General features: G+C 44.7%; 1 protein-coding gene across 16 annotated transcripts in view; it reads right to left on the bottom strand.

Annotated features, from left to right (window-relative positions):
* Positions 1–19,272, bottom strand: part of LOC140429216 (microtubule-associated serine/threonine-protein kinase 4-like) — a 651,560-nt gene that overhangs the window by 23,426 nt on the left and 608,862 nt on the right. For all 16 annotated transcript variants that reach the window (XM_072515935.1, XM_072515937.1, XM_072515936.1 and 13 more), the window contains 4 exons: positions 18,423–18,535; positions 15,368–15,516; positions 13,577–13,797; positions 6,881–7,078 (listed from right to left, as the gene is read on the bottom strand). In XM_072515935.1, the coding sequence (XP_072372036.1) occupies positions 6,881–7,078; positions 13,577–13,797; positions 15,368–15,516; positions 18,423–18,535 (681 nt within the window). The remainder of the gene's footprint in view (positions 1–6,880; positions 7,079–13,576; positions 13,798–15,367; positions 15,517–18,422; positions 18,536–19,272) is intronic.

The raw sequence follows: 19,272 nt of genomic DNA, 5'->3' as shown, positions 1-19,272 counted from the left end.
CCTTAGTAGTGTAGTCAGCTGCAGGCTAAAAGGGAGTGGCCAGGGTCCATCAGCTCCAATGCGGAAAGGATGGGGAAGGCAGGAACCCTTGGATGGGGCTGTATTTAAATTCTGATTTCCAGCGGTAAATTTTATGAATAAGTGTCCCCAACACAAGAGCTTTGTGAGAATGTCATGTGAATTGGAAATTTAGGATGGGACATTAGCATTTTCACACGATTTTCTTAATGGATGGAAAATCATGTGGAATAAGTTCACCACCCTTGTCTCCGCCAGAGATTTGTTTCTTTCAAATATCTGTACCCAAGGAGCTTCAGATTTCTCTGAGAGCATGTCCTTTATTTGGATCAGGCAATGTTCTGTTGTCCTCAATTTTAATAGAATAAAAGTGTCATCATTTAAAAAATTGATGTGAACTGCCCTCCAAAGAAAATTAAACTTTTTTTAAACACATGCACTTGAAGGGCTCACATTCAGACTTCCATTATAGTTTTCGATAGGTGTGATGGACCATTTAGTTGAGTTTGCAGTCGGTTTTTATATTCCTGGGACCTGGGCAGGACTGCAGGCAGCCTAACCAGGCACCATTGCTACAAGTCACAGAGGAGGAGCCACAATACCTGCCAGTGAGTTTGAGGGGAAACTGCTCTTAACTGTCAGCAAGGTGAGTTGACTGGAACTGATTTGACCTTTACTGGACCAATATCCATGTGTGAAAATGACTGCAGAAATATGTGAATGCCTCAATGGACCGTGTCCCGAGGTGATTCTCCTCCCTGCCCATCTCCCCTTTTAAATAATAATCTTTATTATTGTCACAAGTAGGCTTACATTAACACTGCAATGAAGTTACTGTGAAAATCCCCTGGTTGCCTCATTCAGGCGCCTGCTCGGGTACACAGAGGGAGAATTCAGAATGTCCAAATTATCTAACAGCACGTCTTCCGGGACTTGTGGGAGGAAACCGGAGCACCCGGTGCAAACCCACGCAGACACGGGGAGAACTTGCAGACTCCGCATAGACAGTGACCCAAGCCGGGAATCGAACCTGGGACGCTGGCGCTGTGAAGCAACAGTGCTAACCACTGTGCTACCGGGCCGCCCATGCCTTCCACTAAAAATAACTGCAACTTCCAACAGGACATCCAGCCTAAGTGAAAAAGGAGCACGGCTGGTACTGCATCTACTTTCCAGCAACAATTCCATGGTAGCAATGAATTTCAACATCTTTACCGACACCATCTTCATTAACATCGCTTTATTTATAGTTATTTCAAAACACCCAGAAGCACATTAACCACGCATAAAAACTTCAGTCTTGCTTATTAGTCACACTGTGCATAGCTTTCTATAATATGCAACAATTCTTTCAAAGAAAGTGCACGCATCATCAAATCGTAAATTCTCATTACCAGCTTGCTACTGTGACAAAATTTGCCTTGGTTCCTAATTAAGCTGTGCTACAAATTAAAAGAGGCACAAAGCTTGACAAATTGACTAATTTTAGCCTCCTATCCACAAAAATAATCTACCATGTGCCTTATTCCTTTGAATATGCAGAATTATTGTCCACTCATTGTAAGAATAAATCTTAGCGTTGCTTCTGGGTGAATAATATGCTTCACATAAACATATATTAGACTGTACACGGTCTCCTAAAATCCCAGAGCGGCCTTTCACAATAAGCTAAACAAAACTAACCGCTAATACCTGCAACCCATGAAAAAACGGAATCTGTGAAACATACATAGAAACACACAAAGAAAGTAGGAGCAGGAGAAGACCATTCGGCCCTTCGATTCTGCTCCACCATTCATTATGATCATGGCTGATGATCCCATCACCTCCCCATATCCCTTGATCCCTTTAGCCCCAAGAGCTATATCTAATTCCTTCTTTAAATTGCGCACTGTTTTGGCCTCAACTACTTTTTGGGGTAGTGAATTCCACAGATTCACCACTCTCTGGGTGAAGGAATTTCTCCTCATCTCAGTCCTGAAAGGTTTACCCTTTATCCTCAAACTTTGACCCCTAGTTATGGACTCCCCCACCATCTGGAACATTCTTTCTGAATCTACCCTGTCTAATCCTGTTAGAATTTTGTACGTTTCTAGGAGATCCCCTTTCACTCTTCTAAACGCCAATGAATATAATCTTAACCGACTTAGTCACTCCTCATGTAACAGTCCCGTCATCCCAGGAATCAGTCTGGTAAACCTTCGCTGCACTCCCTCCATAGCAAGAGCATCCTTCCTCAGATCAGGACACCAAAACTACACAATACTCCAGGTGTGGCCTCACCAATACCCTATACAATTGCAGTAAAACATCTCTATTCCGATACTCAAATCCTTGCACTATGAAGGCCAACAGATCATTCGCCTTCTTTACTGCCTGCTGTACTTGCACGCATACTTTCAGCGGCTGATGCACGAGGACACCAAGGTCTTGCTGAGTATCCACCTCTCTCAAGTTACACCCATTCAAATAATAATCTGCCATCCTATTTTTGCTACCGAAGTGGATAACTTCACATTTATCCAAGGTCTGAGGAGATGGCTGAGCACAGTCATGGTGCATGAAGTAGGCTAATATTGCTTCTGTCTTTTCCAACAGTGTCTTCAATAATATGGGACATGATCGAGGGCAGTTTTGGAACCTAAGGCAGATATATATGGCAGATAGTGATGACGTGAATCCAGTATGTCCGTACATTGCATTTTCAAGTGCTTGGAGACAGTCCAACAGCAACAGCCCTGCTGGGTCCATATCATCCGCAATGAGCTCAGTTTTCTCTGGGCCCTCTTCTTGGCCAGCTAAGCATTTTGATTCTGCTCAAATCATCCAAAGCCCTTCCAAACTGTCAGCCTCTAGAGATCACGACCATTGGTGATTGTCTCCCAGTTGTAAGTAAATATCTGCCATCTTTTATATTTATCTTGCAGGTGCCCTATTAGCAGAGGTTTGGATGCCCAGGAGGTTACGACCCAGTGGCCAATTCACCATCCAGGTCTCTGGCTAAACAACCGTTCACCCATCCGTTGAACATGGCTGAGCAATGAGGATATGCTGTTTGAACCTCTCGAGTTGGTGACCTTCTCCTGCCAAGAGATGCTGTGGTTATGTCTGAGACAGTGAAGATGGAAACTGTTCAGCCTTTCAAATCCTGCCTAGATCTCACCACTGTGGAGGAGTTTTCAGTGAGGTTGCTGTTGTTTCATACTTTTATCAAGCTTGAACAGAACGGCTGTAGCTTTTGCAATCTGTGTAGGTTTCAGCACTAAGTGCTAGACTGCTGGTGATTATGGAGTCTAGATAGGTGAAGCTATCAACAGCCTCCAGCATCACATAGTCGATGCTGATGGATGGCGGTGTAGCGACATTCTGGACCAGGGCAAATCTGCCGGATGCTGATGATCAAACCAAACATTTTCCTGGCATGAGAGAGTCTGTCCCTTTGCTGCTGCAGATGTTCCTCAGTAGAATGCTGGTGTGGCACCATTAGAACATAGAACATAGAACATTACAGCGCAGTACAGGCCCTTCGGCCCTCGATGTTGGCATAGAGCAACTCTCTGATGACGACTTGGCGTACCTTTGTTACGTGAGCAACGCTGAACAGCTTTCTATTAGTTCAGGCATGTACGTGGGCATCCTCTGTAGATGACCTGAAGACACATAACAGCTGCAAAGGGAAGAATATGCAAACAGTGTTGAAGTCAGAACACAACCCCGTTTGAATCCACTGCAGATCTTAAAGGGTTCCAATGTTACCCCACCACAGCAGAACCTGACCATCATGTTGTGATGGAAAGAGGAGATCACACGGAGCTGTTTGGCGGGCAGACAATTTTCTCTGATCACATGGTCATGCCTTGGCGCGATCACAATGTATAATGGTCACCTTTCTCCATGGCATTCTCTTGCAGCTTCCAGACTGAGAAAATCAATTGTAGATTGTTCAGTTTTGAAGTCACACTGAGATTCGGAGTAGATGGGTTCAGCCAAGGTCTGCAGTCTGACAAGCGCAACACGGGCAAATACTTTCCCCACGATGCTCAGTAAGGGAGATGCCTCGATTGTTGTTGCAATTGTCAATTGTTCTTGTGCAGGGTCACTATCTTTGTGTCACACATATTCTAGGACACTGCCTCCTCCCTCCAGCAGAGACGGAGACGTTTGTGTAAATGCTGCAGGAGTGCCGGTTTCCAATGCTTGGTGCGTTAGGTGGTATCGCATCACCATCTGGAACTTTGGCCATGGCAAGTGAGTCAATAGCTTTGCTAAGTTCCACCACTGTAGGTTTGGTATCCAGCTCGGCTGTCACGGGCAAGCATTTTATGGTGTCTGGAACTTCCTTGATGACAGCGTTTTCCTTAAGAGTACAAGTCAAAGTAGTGTTCCACCCATCTCTCCAACTGTTTATTGTGGATGGTGATGACCTCCCCTGCCTTAGCCATCAATGGAGCGGTTTCCTTTGTTGAGGGACCTGTTGCTTTTTTGTGCCCCTAGCGTTCCCCGTGTCAAAGGATATCTGAATATTCTGGCAGAGTTGTAAACATTAGTCATTGGCACACCACCTAGCAATCTGTAGTACTTTGCTTTAAGTGGCTTTTAGTGCATTCAGAGTTTTATCACTCTGATCTCTCTTGTAATTAATGAGTGCTGACTTCAGTGACAGGCTCTTTCGCAGTGACACTAGCCTCGAACCAGTCAGCATTTTCCTGCTTATTTGCTTCCCTTATATTGAGAGCGCAGTATCGCTGATGTCATCTCAAATTATGGTCCAGTTTACTTTCACACTCCTTGTGGGTATTATGGAGAGCATTTGTTCAATCGAGTTAAGGAACTGTTGTTTTTTACCTGGGTATGCATTACTGCTGGTTGTGATGATATGCATAAGCAGTTATGTAAATGTTAACAGACACGACCTCCAACCAGCAGGTGGAAGTAAAGAACAACCACTGCAACGCCGGGGAGTCTGGAGATAGTCGTTGTAGCGGATAGTCGCATTTGTATTAGCTCTTGGCTAATTTTATAATAGTAATTTAATAGTTAGTGGTTTTAGTCGTTTTCATGTTGTTATCTGACACACGTTATTGATACTCAATAAACATTCAGCTAGTCACAAAGTAGATGTTCTCTAGCGCACTAATTCCGTCCAGCCAAACACCAGAAATTAACACTGATATCGATAAGAGATTGGCATTTCTGCTTTGAATGAAAGATCTTGAGGGATTGCATCCTAACCGAGCACACACCAGGAAGTGACCTGTATCACAGTCAGCAGACTCTGTCTACTTGTTTATCGCAGACCTGAAGCTCTGAGCACCCACTGAAGCAGAGGGACAGTGGTGGATCCTTCCTAGTCAGCACCTTCCTGGTCGGATTTGAGATGGGCAGTGGCTGACCAGTGAGACATCCCATAGAATCGGATCTTTAAGCCAGTTGAGTTGGACTTGTCACTTGTAACTGCTTCTCCCGTGCGTTGCGTTAATGCTCTGCAGCAAGAATAGTGTGTCGTCCCCAAGATTCAGGCCGCTCAAACATCAGGATGCCCCTCTCAAACTCTCAGCTGAGTCCAAATGAATGCAAAGCATCATGTCTGGCACTTGCTTGGTTTCAGGAATTGCTAAAAAGATGACATATTTGGATGTCAGTCCGCTTTTGGCCTAACTCCAGGTTTGTCAAGGTTTACTCCCTCAGCCTTCAATTCTCCAGAAGTAGCCTAAAGGCAATGGAGCTATTTTCTCATGGAATGGGGTTTGGTTCATGTGTGCCAGGGCATGTCCACATGCCAGTGAGCCTGCACACTGATGACCAAGTTCCTCAGAAGCTTACGCCTCAGGCTGTGAGGGGCCCAGTTTCCATGTGTCAGCTGAGCAACTTGCCAATGGCAAGCCTATGTGCTGACAGAGAGAGATTTATACATCTGGCTTTCTTTTTTGGATTGACCATAACCAGCAGTGGAGAAGCAAACTAGCACACAAAGGGGAAAACATGCTAACTCTCGTCACCCACACACAAACTAGAAGCATCACAGCAACTTGCTGGACACACAGCATCCCAAGATGCTGATGGTGGGGGATTCAATGATGGCATTTCTGTTGAATACAAAAGGGAAATGGTTTGATTTTCTCTTGTTGGAGATGGTCATTGACTGGCACTTGTGTGGCACAAATGTTACTTGCCACTTATCAGTCCAAGCCTGAATATTGTCCCGGACTTGCTGCATGGGGGCACTGGCGTGTTCTGTATCTGAGGAGTTGTGAATGGTACTGAACACGGCGCAATCATCAGCAAACATCTCCACCACTAAATGTATGATGGAGGGAAGGTTACTGATGAAGTAGCTGAAGATGGTCGGGCCTCGGACACTGCCCTGAGGAACACCTGTAACCAATGCCCAAATTATTAAGGTACACCTGAAAGTGTGGACGAGGCAGCTTAGAATGAGAAAACATGTCGGAAAACAATAAAATCTAATGTAACCGACTTTGTGGGTAAAACAAAAGCTTATCCTAATAATAAAAGGTACAATGTGAGGAGAATGCAATCTTCTAATGTGCGCTGAGGTATAAATGGCTTACTGAGGCTCTATATAATATTGGAAGCGCATTGTTATCCCAGGGAAACAATACACAGTGTTGATTAAATGACTCAAAAGATGCAACTCTCTTGCCAGCAAGATCATCTCAAAACCATCTGCGAAACATGAAACAGAATGTATTCAATAAATTAGATCTCATTTACAGAAGTTGCGCAAATTTAGTTTTAAGATGGATTTGGCCCGAGTACAATTTATAGGTACCAATTACAGTTGTCTCCTGCAAAGTTCACGCGCGGTGTGTTTTGTACGTGTTGCCACTGATATTTATACCTGCAGGGATCATGAGGGAGAGAGCAGTGGAGGAGGCCGACTTCATCACTTTGCTCGTTCTTTCTTTCTCTGTACTTTCTAATCGCTGACGGGCCAGCTGTGGAACATTGTCACTGGCAGTCTTTGAAGAAATATCTGTACTTTCCACGCTCTCACTCCTGATGTTAATCTGATCCAGATGTTCTGAAAAACTGCCAACTGTTCACAAATAAATGCATTCAATCAGTTTTTCTTCCATTTCATTATACTTTCTTTAAGTGCGCACCCTTATAAATATGAAAATGAAAATATTACACTAATCTAAACATCTAAATGAAAAGCAGAAAGTCCCAGTTGTCTGCAAGAAATCTAAATAGCAATATTTCAAAATGAATGGGAAATCAGCTTATATTGCAGTGACATTCACCCTTCCATTATTTTAGTTCTCTCCCCTTTCTCCAGATAGAATATAACAATCTGAGAAAGCACTGGAGGACCAGCTGCTGTGCAAAGTTAATGTATATGAGACAAGAGAAGACAATTGAGGTAATGCTTATGAAAAACACAATTCGATTCAGTTACGCTGCCTCCTACATTTGAACTGTTCCACTGATTGGAAACTGAATCGAACATTATCTCGATTTCCTAACTCAAAAAATTTACATTTTACAGAAGCGAGCAAGCTCAGGGGAGTCCTGGGCCACACTGGGGAAACAAATCTGAATATTTAGATAACACTGCAAATTGCAATTTACCTCAAGTCGCAAACCACAAAATAGAGAGTTGTACAATTTAACATTTTCAATACCACATTCTTTCCAGTTGTTGATCAGTGTGGGCGATTAATCCAGCGTATAATCACAAAATATACTTTTAGGACGCTTGACGGCAAGGATATATCTAAATAAGGTAAGTCGTAAGGTGAAAGGACTTCATTCTAAGGTGCTTCTCGAGATGCACCCGTAGATTTCTCAGAGTTATCAGAAGTGTGGACTATAATGTTCACTCACATCCAAGATACATCAAAGGGATTTGAGGTGTTTGAACAACTTGAGGATGATACTGAACTCACAGATCCCCATTTTGTGCCTAGAGAAAGGACAGTGACAAGGAATTTACTGGGGCGGGGGGTGGGGGGGGGCAGACTTAACTGACGAGTGGAGTTATCATGCTGTTGAACATGGAGTGAAGTAGTATGTGAAAGTGTTTATAAACACAGAAAACTAGCACCCTGGGCACTTCAGCGAGCCCATTACCATTCTTTACAATATTTGGGTGGGCCTGTAAAGAATGAGCTGCCAGTCTGTCCAAAACAGCCATTTTTTAATTCTTTCATGGAAGGGGGGCATTGTTGGCAAGGCCAGCACTTGTCGACCTCGAGGCTCCTTTACTTTGTAAATTGAGGTTCTATGCTGGGTGTTTTGTTTTTACATATTCTTTCATGGGATGTGGGGGTGTTGCTGGTGGCAAGGCCAGCATTTATTAGGGTATTTCAGAAGGCAATTAAGAGTCAACCATATTGCTGCAGATCTAGAGTCTCGTGTAGGCCAGACTAGGCAAATTTCCTCCCCTGGGCATTCACAGATGGGCTTTTCCAACAACTGGTGAAGGTTTTGTGGTCACCATTACTGACAGCAGCTTTCAATTCCAGATTTTGTGAACTGAATTTAAATTCCATCAGCTGCTGCAATGGACCTCGATACAAAACCCAGGTACAAAGGGGTGGAGCTTGCACCCTGCGTGTCTTAACGAGCATTCCTTGAAAGGAGCACCAGAGGCCACTCAAAGACCAGCCACGGAACATTTCCAGAGATTTTTTGCGGCTATAGGAGGTGCTCCTCCTTGTTCTACAAAGATATTACGGGCACTGCTGGCTTGGGCTTTCCCCTTCCGCTTTGTCTCTCCCTCCCTGGATGTACGTGCAGGAAGCCTCGGGATTTAACGTAAGAATCAGAGGTTGCAGTAAGACAAACTGCACCTCAGATTAGCTCAGCAATTTAATCAGATTACGGTTGATCCCCATGCCCAAACTCCACTTCCCTGCTCGATTCCCAGAGAGCCAAAAAAGATCTAATGATCCCAGCTTTAAATGCATGGCAACAGCGAGCACGGTGGCACAGTGGTTAGCACAGTTGCTTCACAGCTCCAGGGTCCCAGGTTCGATTCCCGGCTTGGGTTACTGTGCGGAGTCTGCACGTTCTCCCCGTGTCTGCGTGGGTTTCCTCCGGGTGCCCTGGTTTCCTCCCACAGTCCAAAGATGTGTAGGCTAGGTGGATTGGCCATGCTAAAATGCCTTGAGTGTCCAAAAAGGTTAGGTGGGGTTACTGAGGTAGGGTGGAAGTGTGGGTTTAAGTCGGGTGCTCTTTCCAAGGGCCGGAGCAGACATGATGGGCCGAATGGTCTCCTTATGCACTGTAAATTCTATGATTTACAACCCTCTAGGAAGGCAGAGAACTGTAAAGATTCACAATGCGCTAAGCAAAGAAATTTCCCCACATCTCAGTCTTATAACAATAAACTTTATTATTGTCACAAGTAGGCTTACATTAACACTGCAATGAGGTTATTGTGAAAAGCCCCCGGTCGCCACACTCCAGCACCTGTTCAGGTACACTGAGGGAGAATTCAGAATGTCCAATTCACCTAACAGCACGTCTTTCGGGACTTGTTGGAGGAAACCGGAGCACCCGGAGGAAACCCACGCAGACACGGGGAGAACGTGCAGACTCCGCACAGACAGTGACCCAAGCCGGGAATCGAACCTGGGACCCTGGGGCTGTGAAGCAGCAGTGCTAACCACTGTGCTGTGGTGTCTTAAATAGCCCACTCTTTAGCCTGAAACAATGACCCTCTGGCTCTAGCCCTCCAGTAGGACAAACAATCTCTGAGCATCTACCCAATCAGAGAGACCATTTCACTCTTCTAAACTCCAGGGAGCATAGAACGAAAGGTCACAGATATGGATTGAGAGGCAGTAGGTTTAAAACCGAGATGAGGAGGCACTACTTCTCGCAGAGGGTGGTGAATTTGTGGAACTCGCTGCCCCATTGTGTGGTGAAGTCTGAATCATTAATCGGTTTCAAGAAGGAGACAGATATATGTCTGATTTTTTTTTTTTAAAACAGGTTAAAGGGGTATGGGAAACTGGCAGGGTGGTGGATTTGAGACCAGGAAGAAATCAGCCATGATCTGATTGAATGACAAAACAGGCTGAAAGGGTTGAATTGCCTACTTTCGCTCCTAATTCCTATGTCCTATGTCCCTAGGTGCATTTTGCTCAATCCATCTTATCTCTGTAATCAATCTAATGAATCTTAGTTGCACCTCCTCTAATGCAGTAATCAAAACTCTTCACAGTACTCCAGGTGTGTTCTCACCACAGCCCTGTACAAGCGTAGCAAGACCTCCTTATCCTTGTCCCCTTATCCCACCAATTCCGGAGAGTCAGGGGGCAGAGTTGAATATGGTAGCCATCACAAAGGAGAAAGTGCTAGAGAAACTAAGAGGTCTAAAAATTGATAAATCTCCGGGCCCAGATGGACTACATCCTAGAGTTCTAAAGGAGATAGCTGAAGAAATAGTGGAGGCGTTAGTTATGATCTTTCAAAAGTCACTGGAGTCAGGGAAAGTCCCAGAGGATTGGAAAATCGCTGTTGTAACCCCCCTGTTCAAGAAGGGAACAAGGAAAAAGATGGAAAATTATAGGCCAATTAGCCTAACCTCGGTTGTTGGCAAGATTCTAGAATCCATTGTTAAGGATGAGATTTCTAAATTCTTGGAAGTGCAGGGTCAGGTTAGGACAAGTCAGCATGGATTTAGTAAGGGGAGGTCGTGCCTGACAAACCTGTTAGAGTTCTTTGAAGAGATAACAAATAGGTTAGACCAAGGAGAGCCAATGGATGTTATCTATCTTGACTTCCAAAAGGCCTTTGATAAGGTGCCTCACGGGAGACTGCTGAGTAAAATAAGGGCCCATGGTATTCGAGGCAAGGTACTAACATGGTTTGACGATTGGCTGTCAGGCAGAAGGCAGAGAGTTGGGATAAGAGGTTCTTTTTCGGAATGGCAACCGGTGACGAGTGGTGTCCCGCAGGGTTCAGTGTTGGGGCCACAGCTGTTCTCTTTATATATTAACGATCTAGATGACGGGACTGGGGGCATTCTGGCTAAGTTTGCCGATGATACAAAGATAGGTGGAGGGGCAGGTAGTATGGAGGAGGTGGGGAGGCTGCAGAAAGATTTAGACAGTTTAGGAGAGTGGTCCAAGAAATGGCTGATGAAATTCAACGTGGGCAAGTGCGAGGTCTTGCACTTTGGAAAAAAGAATAGAGGCATGGACTATTTTCTAAACGGTGACAAAATTCATAATGCTGAAGTGCAAAGGGACTTGGGAGTCCTAGTCCAGGATTCTCTAAAGGTAAACTTGCAGGTTGAGTCCGTAATTAAGAAAGCAAATGCAATGTTGTCATTCATCTCAAGAGGCTTGGAATATAAAAGCAGGGATGTACTTCTGAAGCTTTATAAAGCATTAGTTAGGCCCCATTTAGAATACTGTGAGCAATTTTGGGCCCCACACCTCAGGAAGGACATACTGGCACTGGAGCGGGTCCAGCGGAGATTCACACGGATGATCCCAGGAATGGTAGGCCTAACATACGATGAACGTCTGAGGATCCTGGGATTATATTCATTGGAGTTTAGGAGGTTGAGGGGAGATCTAATAGAAACTTACAAGATAATGAATGGCTTAGATAGGGTGGACGTAGGGAAGTTGTTTCCATTAGCAGGGGAGACTAGGACCCGGGGGCACAGTCTTAGAATAAAAGGGAGTCACTTTAGAACAGAGATGAGGAGAAATTTCTTCAGCCAGAGAGTGGTGGGTCTGTGGAATTCATTGCCACAGAGGGCGGTGGAGGCCAGGACGTTGAGTGTCTTTAAGACAGAAGTTGATAAATTCTTGATTTCTCGCGGAATTAAGGGCTATGGAGAGAGAGTGGGTAAATGGAGTTGAAATCAGCCATGATTGAATGGCGGAGTGGACTCGATGGGCCGAATGGCCTTACTTCCGCTCCTATGTCTTATGGTCTTATGGTCTTAAGGACGGATATACCTGTCTTGCAGGCAGTACAGCAAGGATTCATTAGATTGGTTCCTGGAATGAGAGGGTTGCCCTACGATGAGAGGCCGAGTAAATTGGACTTAAATTCTCTGGGGTTTCGATGAGAGCTGATCTCATTGACAAATACAAGATTCCAAAGGGGCTTGATAGGGTAGACACTGAGTTTGTCTCTCTGGCTGGAGCATCCAGAACACAGGTACACAGTCTCAGGAAAAGCGGTCAATCATTTAGGACTGAGGGGAGGAGAAATTTCGTAATTGAAAGGGTTGTTAACCTTTGAATTTCTCCACATCATAGGGTCATCCGTGCTCCTTCATCTATTATAATTGAGGCTGAGATAGATTTTTGGTCACTCAGGGAATCAAGGGAAATGGAAGCAAGCAGGAGACTGAACTGAGGCCGAAGGTCAGCCATATTCACACTGAATGGCAGAACAGGTTTGAGGGGCTACTCATGCTCTTACTTCTTGTTGTCTTATTGTTTTGAAGATCCTAGATTCGGGTGGAGTATCCTTTACCAGACGATCTTGGGGACGGTCATGCTTCTGTATTTAGATATTTTCGGGGATATATATATATCGTAGGTCTGGGGCTACTTACCTTCCAATAGCCTAAACCTAGGCTAGGTATAGTCGAAAGTAAACAAAATGGCCAGAAATGTAAGGTGTATCACTGAATAATCTCCCTCTCTGCCTGTGGCACCATCTGCGATCTGCACAATTTAGGTTCAAGTAACAGGTAGCGTCTCAGATTGAAGTTCAAATTAAGGTATGGCTCATGGAGTTCCTGTGCAAAAGGTGGTGTCTGGTTGGCAGATTTGGGTTGGCTCGGGTCACTGGCTCCCTGTGCAAAAGGTCGGTGAGGCTCCTGCTGGCTCAGGTTCCGTTCAGTTTTTGGATATACAGATAAAGGACACTCGACCCTCAGTGATAGTAATTATTCCATAGAACTTAGAGAGTTTGGTATAGTAATTATCCCGTACAACTTAGAGAGTTTGGTGTGAGGACGATTTATTGTTTGCGGGATATTGGCCATAGTCTCTCCCCCCCCCCTCACCCTGATCTGAGCTGAAGATCTTTCATACGTTGCTCCCACAATTTACTGGTCTGCTCTCCACTTAATGTGAATGGTAGAATAGTGGAAACACACTCAAGTGCTAAAGGACTACTTACATCATACTGCACTAATTTAACTGATTAAGTAAATATTCTACATGCGAAACACACAAAGTATAGAATATTTAATTTATTAAATTCTAGTTTTGCATTGCTTTTGATAATTAACATATTTTGTACTCATTGGCAATTTTGATGCGCAGCTGAAAACATGCTGAATGGTATAAGAAGCAGAGTGGTTATGGTACTGGGATAGCAATCCAGACTGTGAGAGAGTTCAAATCCTACCATGGCAAGTTATAAAATTGAATTGAATCTGGTACCAGGAAAATAACAAGGACATTTGCTGAATTGCTGTGACATACCTCATGTCAATCAGGGATGGGACCCTGCCTGGTCCGGCCTAATCGACACGTGAATCTAGTCCCAGAGTGCGTGGTTGCCTGTTACATTAAAATATTTTTCTTTTAAAGAAAAAAGGTACCTGAAAGAGTTGAACTACTGATGGTGCTGGGGGTGGTTGCGTCAATCTCATCCTGAGATGTTCCTGTGGAAAACATGATCTTCTCTTGGTCCCTGTGAGAGTCTTCCTGGGACAAAGATTCGTCATCCTCAGCAGAGATCGCAAAGCTTGGCAGCATCCCAGAACGCTGGTAACAGTTGTTGTTCTCACTACTTAATGTGTGAGATAGAGACAGGTGTTGCCTGAAGACAGCAAAAAGACAACTACGTTTTACTACACAAGATTTCCATTTTTGCAAGAGGCCTGGAATTGTATTTACAATCAAAAAGTGAATCACAAGAAACTGCATTCTTAGACCTGCTCATTCTAACTGCATTTAAATCTGTTTAAATAAATGGGATGATGCGAAAGAAAGGTTTTACTTTAAATGGTGAAATGGCAAAATTTTATATTAGGTTACACTTTACTGCAATCAACCTGGTAAGTGAGTTTGTACCTTCAGGTAGTTCACTATTTTCTCGAAACATCAGTGTAAGCTTTCCCTCAGAGGGCATTTGGGAGGCGCTATTTCAGGCAAATCATTGTTTTTCTATTCTCACCAAGGTGGTCAAGCTCACATTTTTCCACATTATATTCCTTCCTCCAAATTTCTACCCACTCACTTAACCGATCCATATGCCTTTGCTGACTCAGTTTCCTCCTCACAACTCGCTCTCCTATCTTTGAATTGACAACAAATTTGGCGACAATATACTCAGTCCCTTCATGCAAGTCATCAACATAGATTATAAATAGCGAGTCCCTAAGCACCAATTTACCAGTTAGCTTGGCAAGCTGAATAGGACCCATTCGCCCTGACTCTTTTCCTGTTAGTTAGCCAATCCTCTATCCATGCTACTATATTACCCTCACACCATGAGTTCTTATCCTGCGTAGTAATCTTATATGTGGCTCCTTACTGCATCTGATTCCTCTTTATCGACCCTTAAGACCTCTAATAAATTTGTCACTACAATTTTCATTCTATAATGCTGACTCTGTACAATTATACTATGATTTTCTAAACGATTTTGTTACTATTTCTTTAATAATGTATTCAAGTATTCCCCCAATGTTAAGCTAACTGGTCTAAAGTTTCCTGCTTTCTGTCTCCCACTTTTGTTAATTTAATTTTTCTAATCTATATGGAGATTGCAATCCTACAAGCACCGCCCCCGTCCCATTTTAAAAAAACGTTATACTCTGTCCTATGGTGTGTTGCTGTTAGGGGGCCTATAAACTACTCCCTTCAATGCCTTCTTGATATACCTTTTTTAAAAATAAATTTAGAGTACCCAATAATTTTTTCCGCTTAAGGGGCAATTTACCGTGGCCAATCCACCTACCCTGCACATCTTTTTGGGCTGTGGGGGTGAGTCGTATGCAGACACGGGGAGAATGTGCAATGATAGTGACCCGTGACCGAACCCGGGTCCACGGCGCCGTGAAGCAGCAGTGCTAAGCAGTGCCTTCTTGATATTTCTTAATTCCACCCAAAGTCCAAGCCAAGATTATTTCTCACTGATTGTACTGATTCCATCCTCATTAACAGAGCTACCCCACCTCCTTTGCCTTTCTTCCTGTCCTTCCGAAATGTCAAAGCCCCTTAAATATTCTCTTCCCTGCTTTGGCCATTTTGCAACCAGGTCTGTATCCCGAGATTGAAAATCGACTTTGCATTTAGTAACTGATGTTGGCAGACAGGATATGCAGTTAATGCAATGAAAAACTAAGAGGAGGAGGATAGATTTTGCTCAAATTAACAATACTTACATTTCAGAATCAGGAAGCCAGGTAATTGAGTCAACGTGCAGGGTATTAGCCTTTTTTAATTTTCCGCCTGTATTAACATGCTCGCCTCGATTTCTTTCAGTACATCTTTTCTCGTCAACATGGGAGATTCGGTCCATGCTTTTGTAAACCTTAAGAGAGAAGCTATTTTGACTGGTATATTGTGTCTATTTTAACATTTTAGGAGACTTCACAGGATAATGCAGTTTTAAAACAAGGTGAAGACTGGCAAGGTTCTCCACTTCGACCTTTAGATTATACAAATCCTAAAAGTGTTGATTCAAGTAAACTAGATTCCAAAATAATCTAACAAATAGAGAGTTTTAGATGCACTAACAAATGGGTCAATGGGCATGGTTTAGATTATTTCAACTTACTGCATGACGATATATTTGTTAATCAAACATGCAGGTCAGAATTTTACATTGCTCAGGCAGGCGTGCGCCCAACAGGGCAAGAAAAACACATCTCGACATCGTTGCGCACCTGTGCGCTGTGTCAGTCAGCAGGCATGCACAGGAGTCAGAAGCGTGCCCGCTGACAATCAAGCAGGCACTTTAGCCCATTAAGTGGCCACCTAAATACAATTTTACATGGCCCATCTGGATTTACAGCTGACCGGTGGGCTGAATGGCTAGGCGGCCTTTACGCTTTAGCTGCAAACTTACAGGATGAATGTCAGGACTGGAATAAATTTTAAAAGGTGTCTGGGGGCTGTGATTTGTGCTTGAAATGTGCTGCCGAGACATTCCTTGCACTGTTTCTCAATTGTAACTTTTTTTTTTTTTTAAACAGGTCTGCTCCTCCCCGATACAGCTCCGCAATGGCCGACCCCTGAAGGAGCACGTTACATAGAACATAGTGCAGAAGGAGGCCATTCGGCCCATTGAGTCTGCACTGACCCACTTAAGCCCTCACTTCCACCCTGTCCCCGCAACCCAATAACCCCTCCTAACCTTTTTGGTCACTAAGTGCAATTTATAATGGCAAATCCACCTAACCTGCACATCTTTGGACAATGGGAGGAAACCGGAGCACCCGGAAGAAACCCATACAGACACGGTGAGAACGTGCAAACTCCGCACAGACAGTAATCCAGCGGGGAATCGAACCTGGGACCCTGGCGCTGTGAAGCCACAGTGCTATCCATTTGTGCTACCATGCTGCCCCAATCCGCACCCTCCCTTTTCCGGGCGCCTGCCCTCTTCCCCAGCAACATGGAGATACTCCCAACGTGCGTTTCACTCAAGCTGCCCATTAATTGACAGCCAGCGTGAAATCGTGTTCCAAGGCTGATCGCAGCCGGAAGCGAGCTTTGCGTGGTTGAAAAATTCAGGCTGACGTTATTTCTTGAAAACAGCAGCTATGCAATTTGATAACTTGAAGCAAAAATGATGGCTTGTCAGAGGCCACAAAGAACAGAGCCCCTCCAGTCCACATGTTATTACCCGACTGGAGCTGGGCCCGTATAAACATCAGCAGAACAATACAGAAGCAGCAGAGTGATGGGTGAGCAGAAACATACGTGAGACTTTTAGCACAGATGAAACTTAATGCAGAGTAATGTGAAGTGATATATCTTGGTCAGCAGAGTGAGGAAGGCAATATAAAACAAAGGATGCAATTCTAACCGGATTGCCGGAGCAGAGGGACCTGGGGGCCATTTGTGCACAAATCATTGATGGTGGCAGGGCAGGCTATTAAGGCACATGTGAATCCTTGTTTTTTAAATAAGAATAGGCCTGCATCTCCACATCATTTTAAATAAGAGTCATAGGGAGCAATTTTCAGAAACATTTCTAAGTTCATTTGTGGCGGGTTTTTCAGGGAGTATCCCTTTGGCTCTACCGGCAAGTTCCCCGCCACTATTCAATGACACTTAGTCATTCTTTTGGGCCCTGTAGAGTTTCTCACCGGTTTAGCTCACACTTCGATTTTGTTTAGCACTGGGGAGCTGAACTCAGAGATCGGGCCGCCATTTTGAAAGGACGCCACGAACTCCAAGTGAGCTTGAGGGGGCCCCACAACCCTCACCCATGGGCAATGTCACTCCCCACACACATGAACATTACCCCACACTCAAGTGATGGCACGCCACTATGGGGTCCCTGGGGGCCCCCCCAAGCCCCCTTACAGCACCCGCTACTTACAGGACACCCACCTGTCACCCCCCCAAACTCCCGGAGGCCCCTACTTATAAGCTCTGCACACCCCCACCCTTCAAACCTTCCTTTCATGCACATGCCGCCCCCCCTTGGCAATGCCATCCTGCAACTCGAGCACCCATGCCCTGCCAGCCAGGCAGTGCTCCTGCCAGCTTGGCAGTGCCATTCGGCACTTTGGCAGTGCCAGAGTGGCAGTTCCAATTTGCCAGCTGTGACATGCCATGGTGTCCATGTTCCAGGGGAGGGCCAGCGGGCCACCCTGCACTATCCTTGACCACCCAAGGATCCCTGTTGGCCCAGGAGACCCACCGGGTGCCGTTCCACGGACCAGGGCTGAATGGAGCCGGGCGGTTGCCTCACTGGGCAGGCCGGTCGATACCAGTTTAGTTTCACAAAGCCGGTTTTGTTTCCTTCTGAGCTGCAGCCATTCTTTGTTTCTCAATGGCTGAGGCAGGGGCTGAGATGGGTGGTGCAACAGAGATCGAAGTAGGTGGCCTTTGTAATGGAGAGAATGTGATCCTGGAAACTCAGTCAAACAGGTTCCAAACAGTGCTGGCTAAACTGAGACAGTAACCAAGGAGGGGGATGGAGTCAGGTGCGATGGTACAAAATTTGAGATAGGACTCAAAGATGAGGGCTTCGGTCTGCTTCAGATGTAACTGGCTAAGTTACAGCTCATCCAATAATTGGGTGCCAGACAAGTGGGCTGATAGCACGGAAGCAGCGATGGTTTCAAGAGGTAGAGCTGAGTGCTATCTGCACACAAGTGGATGTCTGCAGTGGATGTGAAATATCAGTGGCAGATTCAGAAAGTGGTCAATTGTCTCAATATAAATCAACAATGCAAGAATGTGCCATTTGATTGTACTCACTTTGCTAAATCGATGGGAGCACGATGAAAACTGTCCTATTTCCAAATTAAAATTCTCCTCATTTGTCTCATCCTCCTCCTCCGTTTCCATATGATGGTACCTCTCTGACCGAGCTGATTGAAGTTAGAGGAAAGAAAATCAAATGTGGCGCAACGTACAAGACAAAATCAAAAACTACACGCGTGTGCTTATACAACATTGAATCATGGAATGGGGATAGCACACAAGGCCATTCAGCCCGTTGTGTCCATGCTGTCTCTAAGTAAGAGTTACTTGACTAGACCTGCTCCCCTTTTTGTTTCTGTCACTCTGCAATTTATTTCTCTTCAGGTAATTATCCCATTTCGTTTTGAAAACTACGGCTGAATCTGTCTCCACCACACTCTCAGGCAGTGCATTTCAGATCTTACCCACTTGCTGCTTCAAAAACATTCTTCATCAAGCTGCCTCCGGTTCTGTTGCCAATCAGCTTGCCCCTTGTTTTCAACCATTCCACCAACGGGATCAGTTTTGATCTGTCGCCTCTGTCAAGACTCCTCGTGGTTTAGAGCAACTCTATCAAATCTCTTGTCAACCTTCTCTTCTCAAAAGAAGCGTCTCCAATCCATCTTGGTAACTGAAGTCTCTCATCCATGGAACTAGCTTTGCATCTTCCCTGAAGAGTGGTGCCCAGGACTGGACAAAATACTTTGTTTGAGGCCAAAGCAGTGTCTTGTGAATGTTCACCATAACTTTGCTGCTTTTGTACTTTATACCTTGACTTAGAAAGACCAGGATCCCATATGCCTTTATCAACTGCTTTCTGAACCTGCCGTGCCACCTTCAGAGATTAGAAATATCCCCTGTTCCT

This window comes from Scyliorhinus torazame, chromosome 9 (assembly GCF_047496885.1).
Source record: "Scyliorhinus torazame isolate Kashiwa2021f chromosome 9, sScyTor2.1, whole genome shotgun sequence".
NCBI lineage: Eukaryota > Metazoa > Chordata > Chondrichthyes > Carcharhiniformes > Scyliorhinidae > Scyliorhinus > Scyliorhinus torazame.
This window is presented reverse-complemented; position numbering and strand designations above follow the sequence as displayed.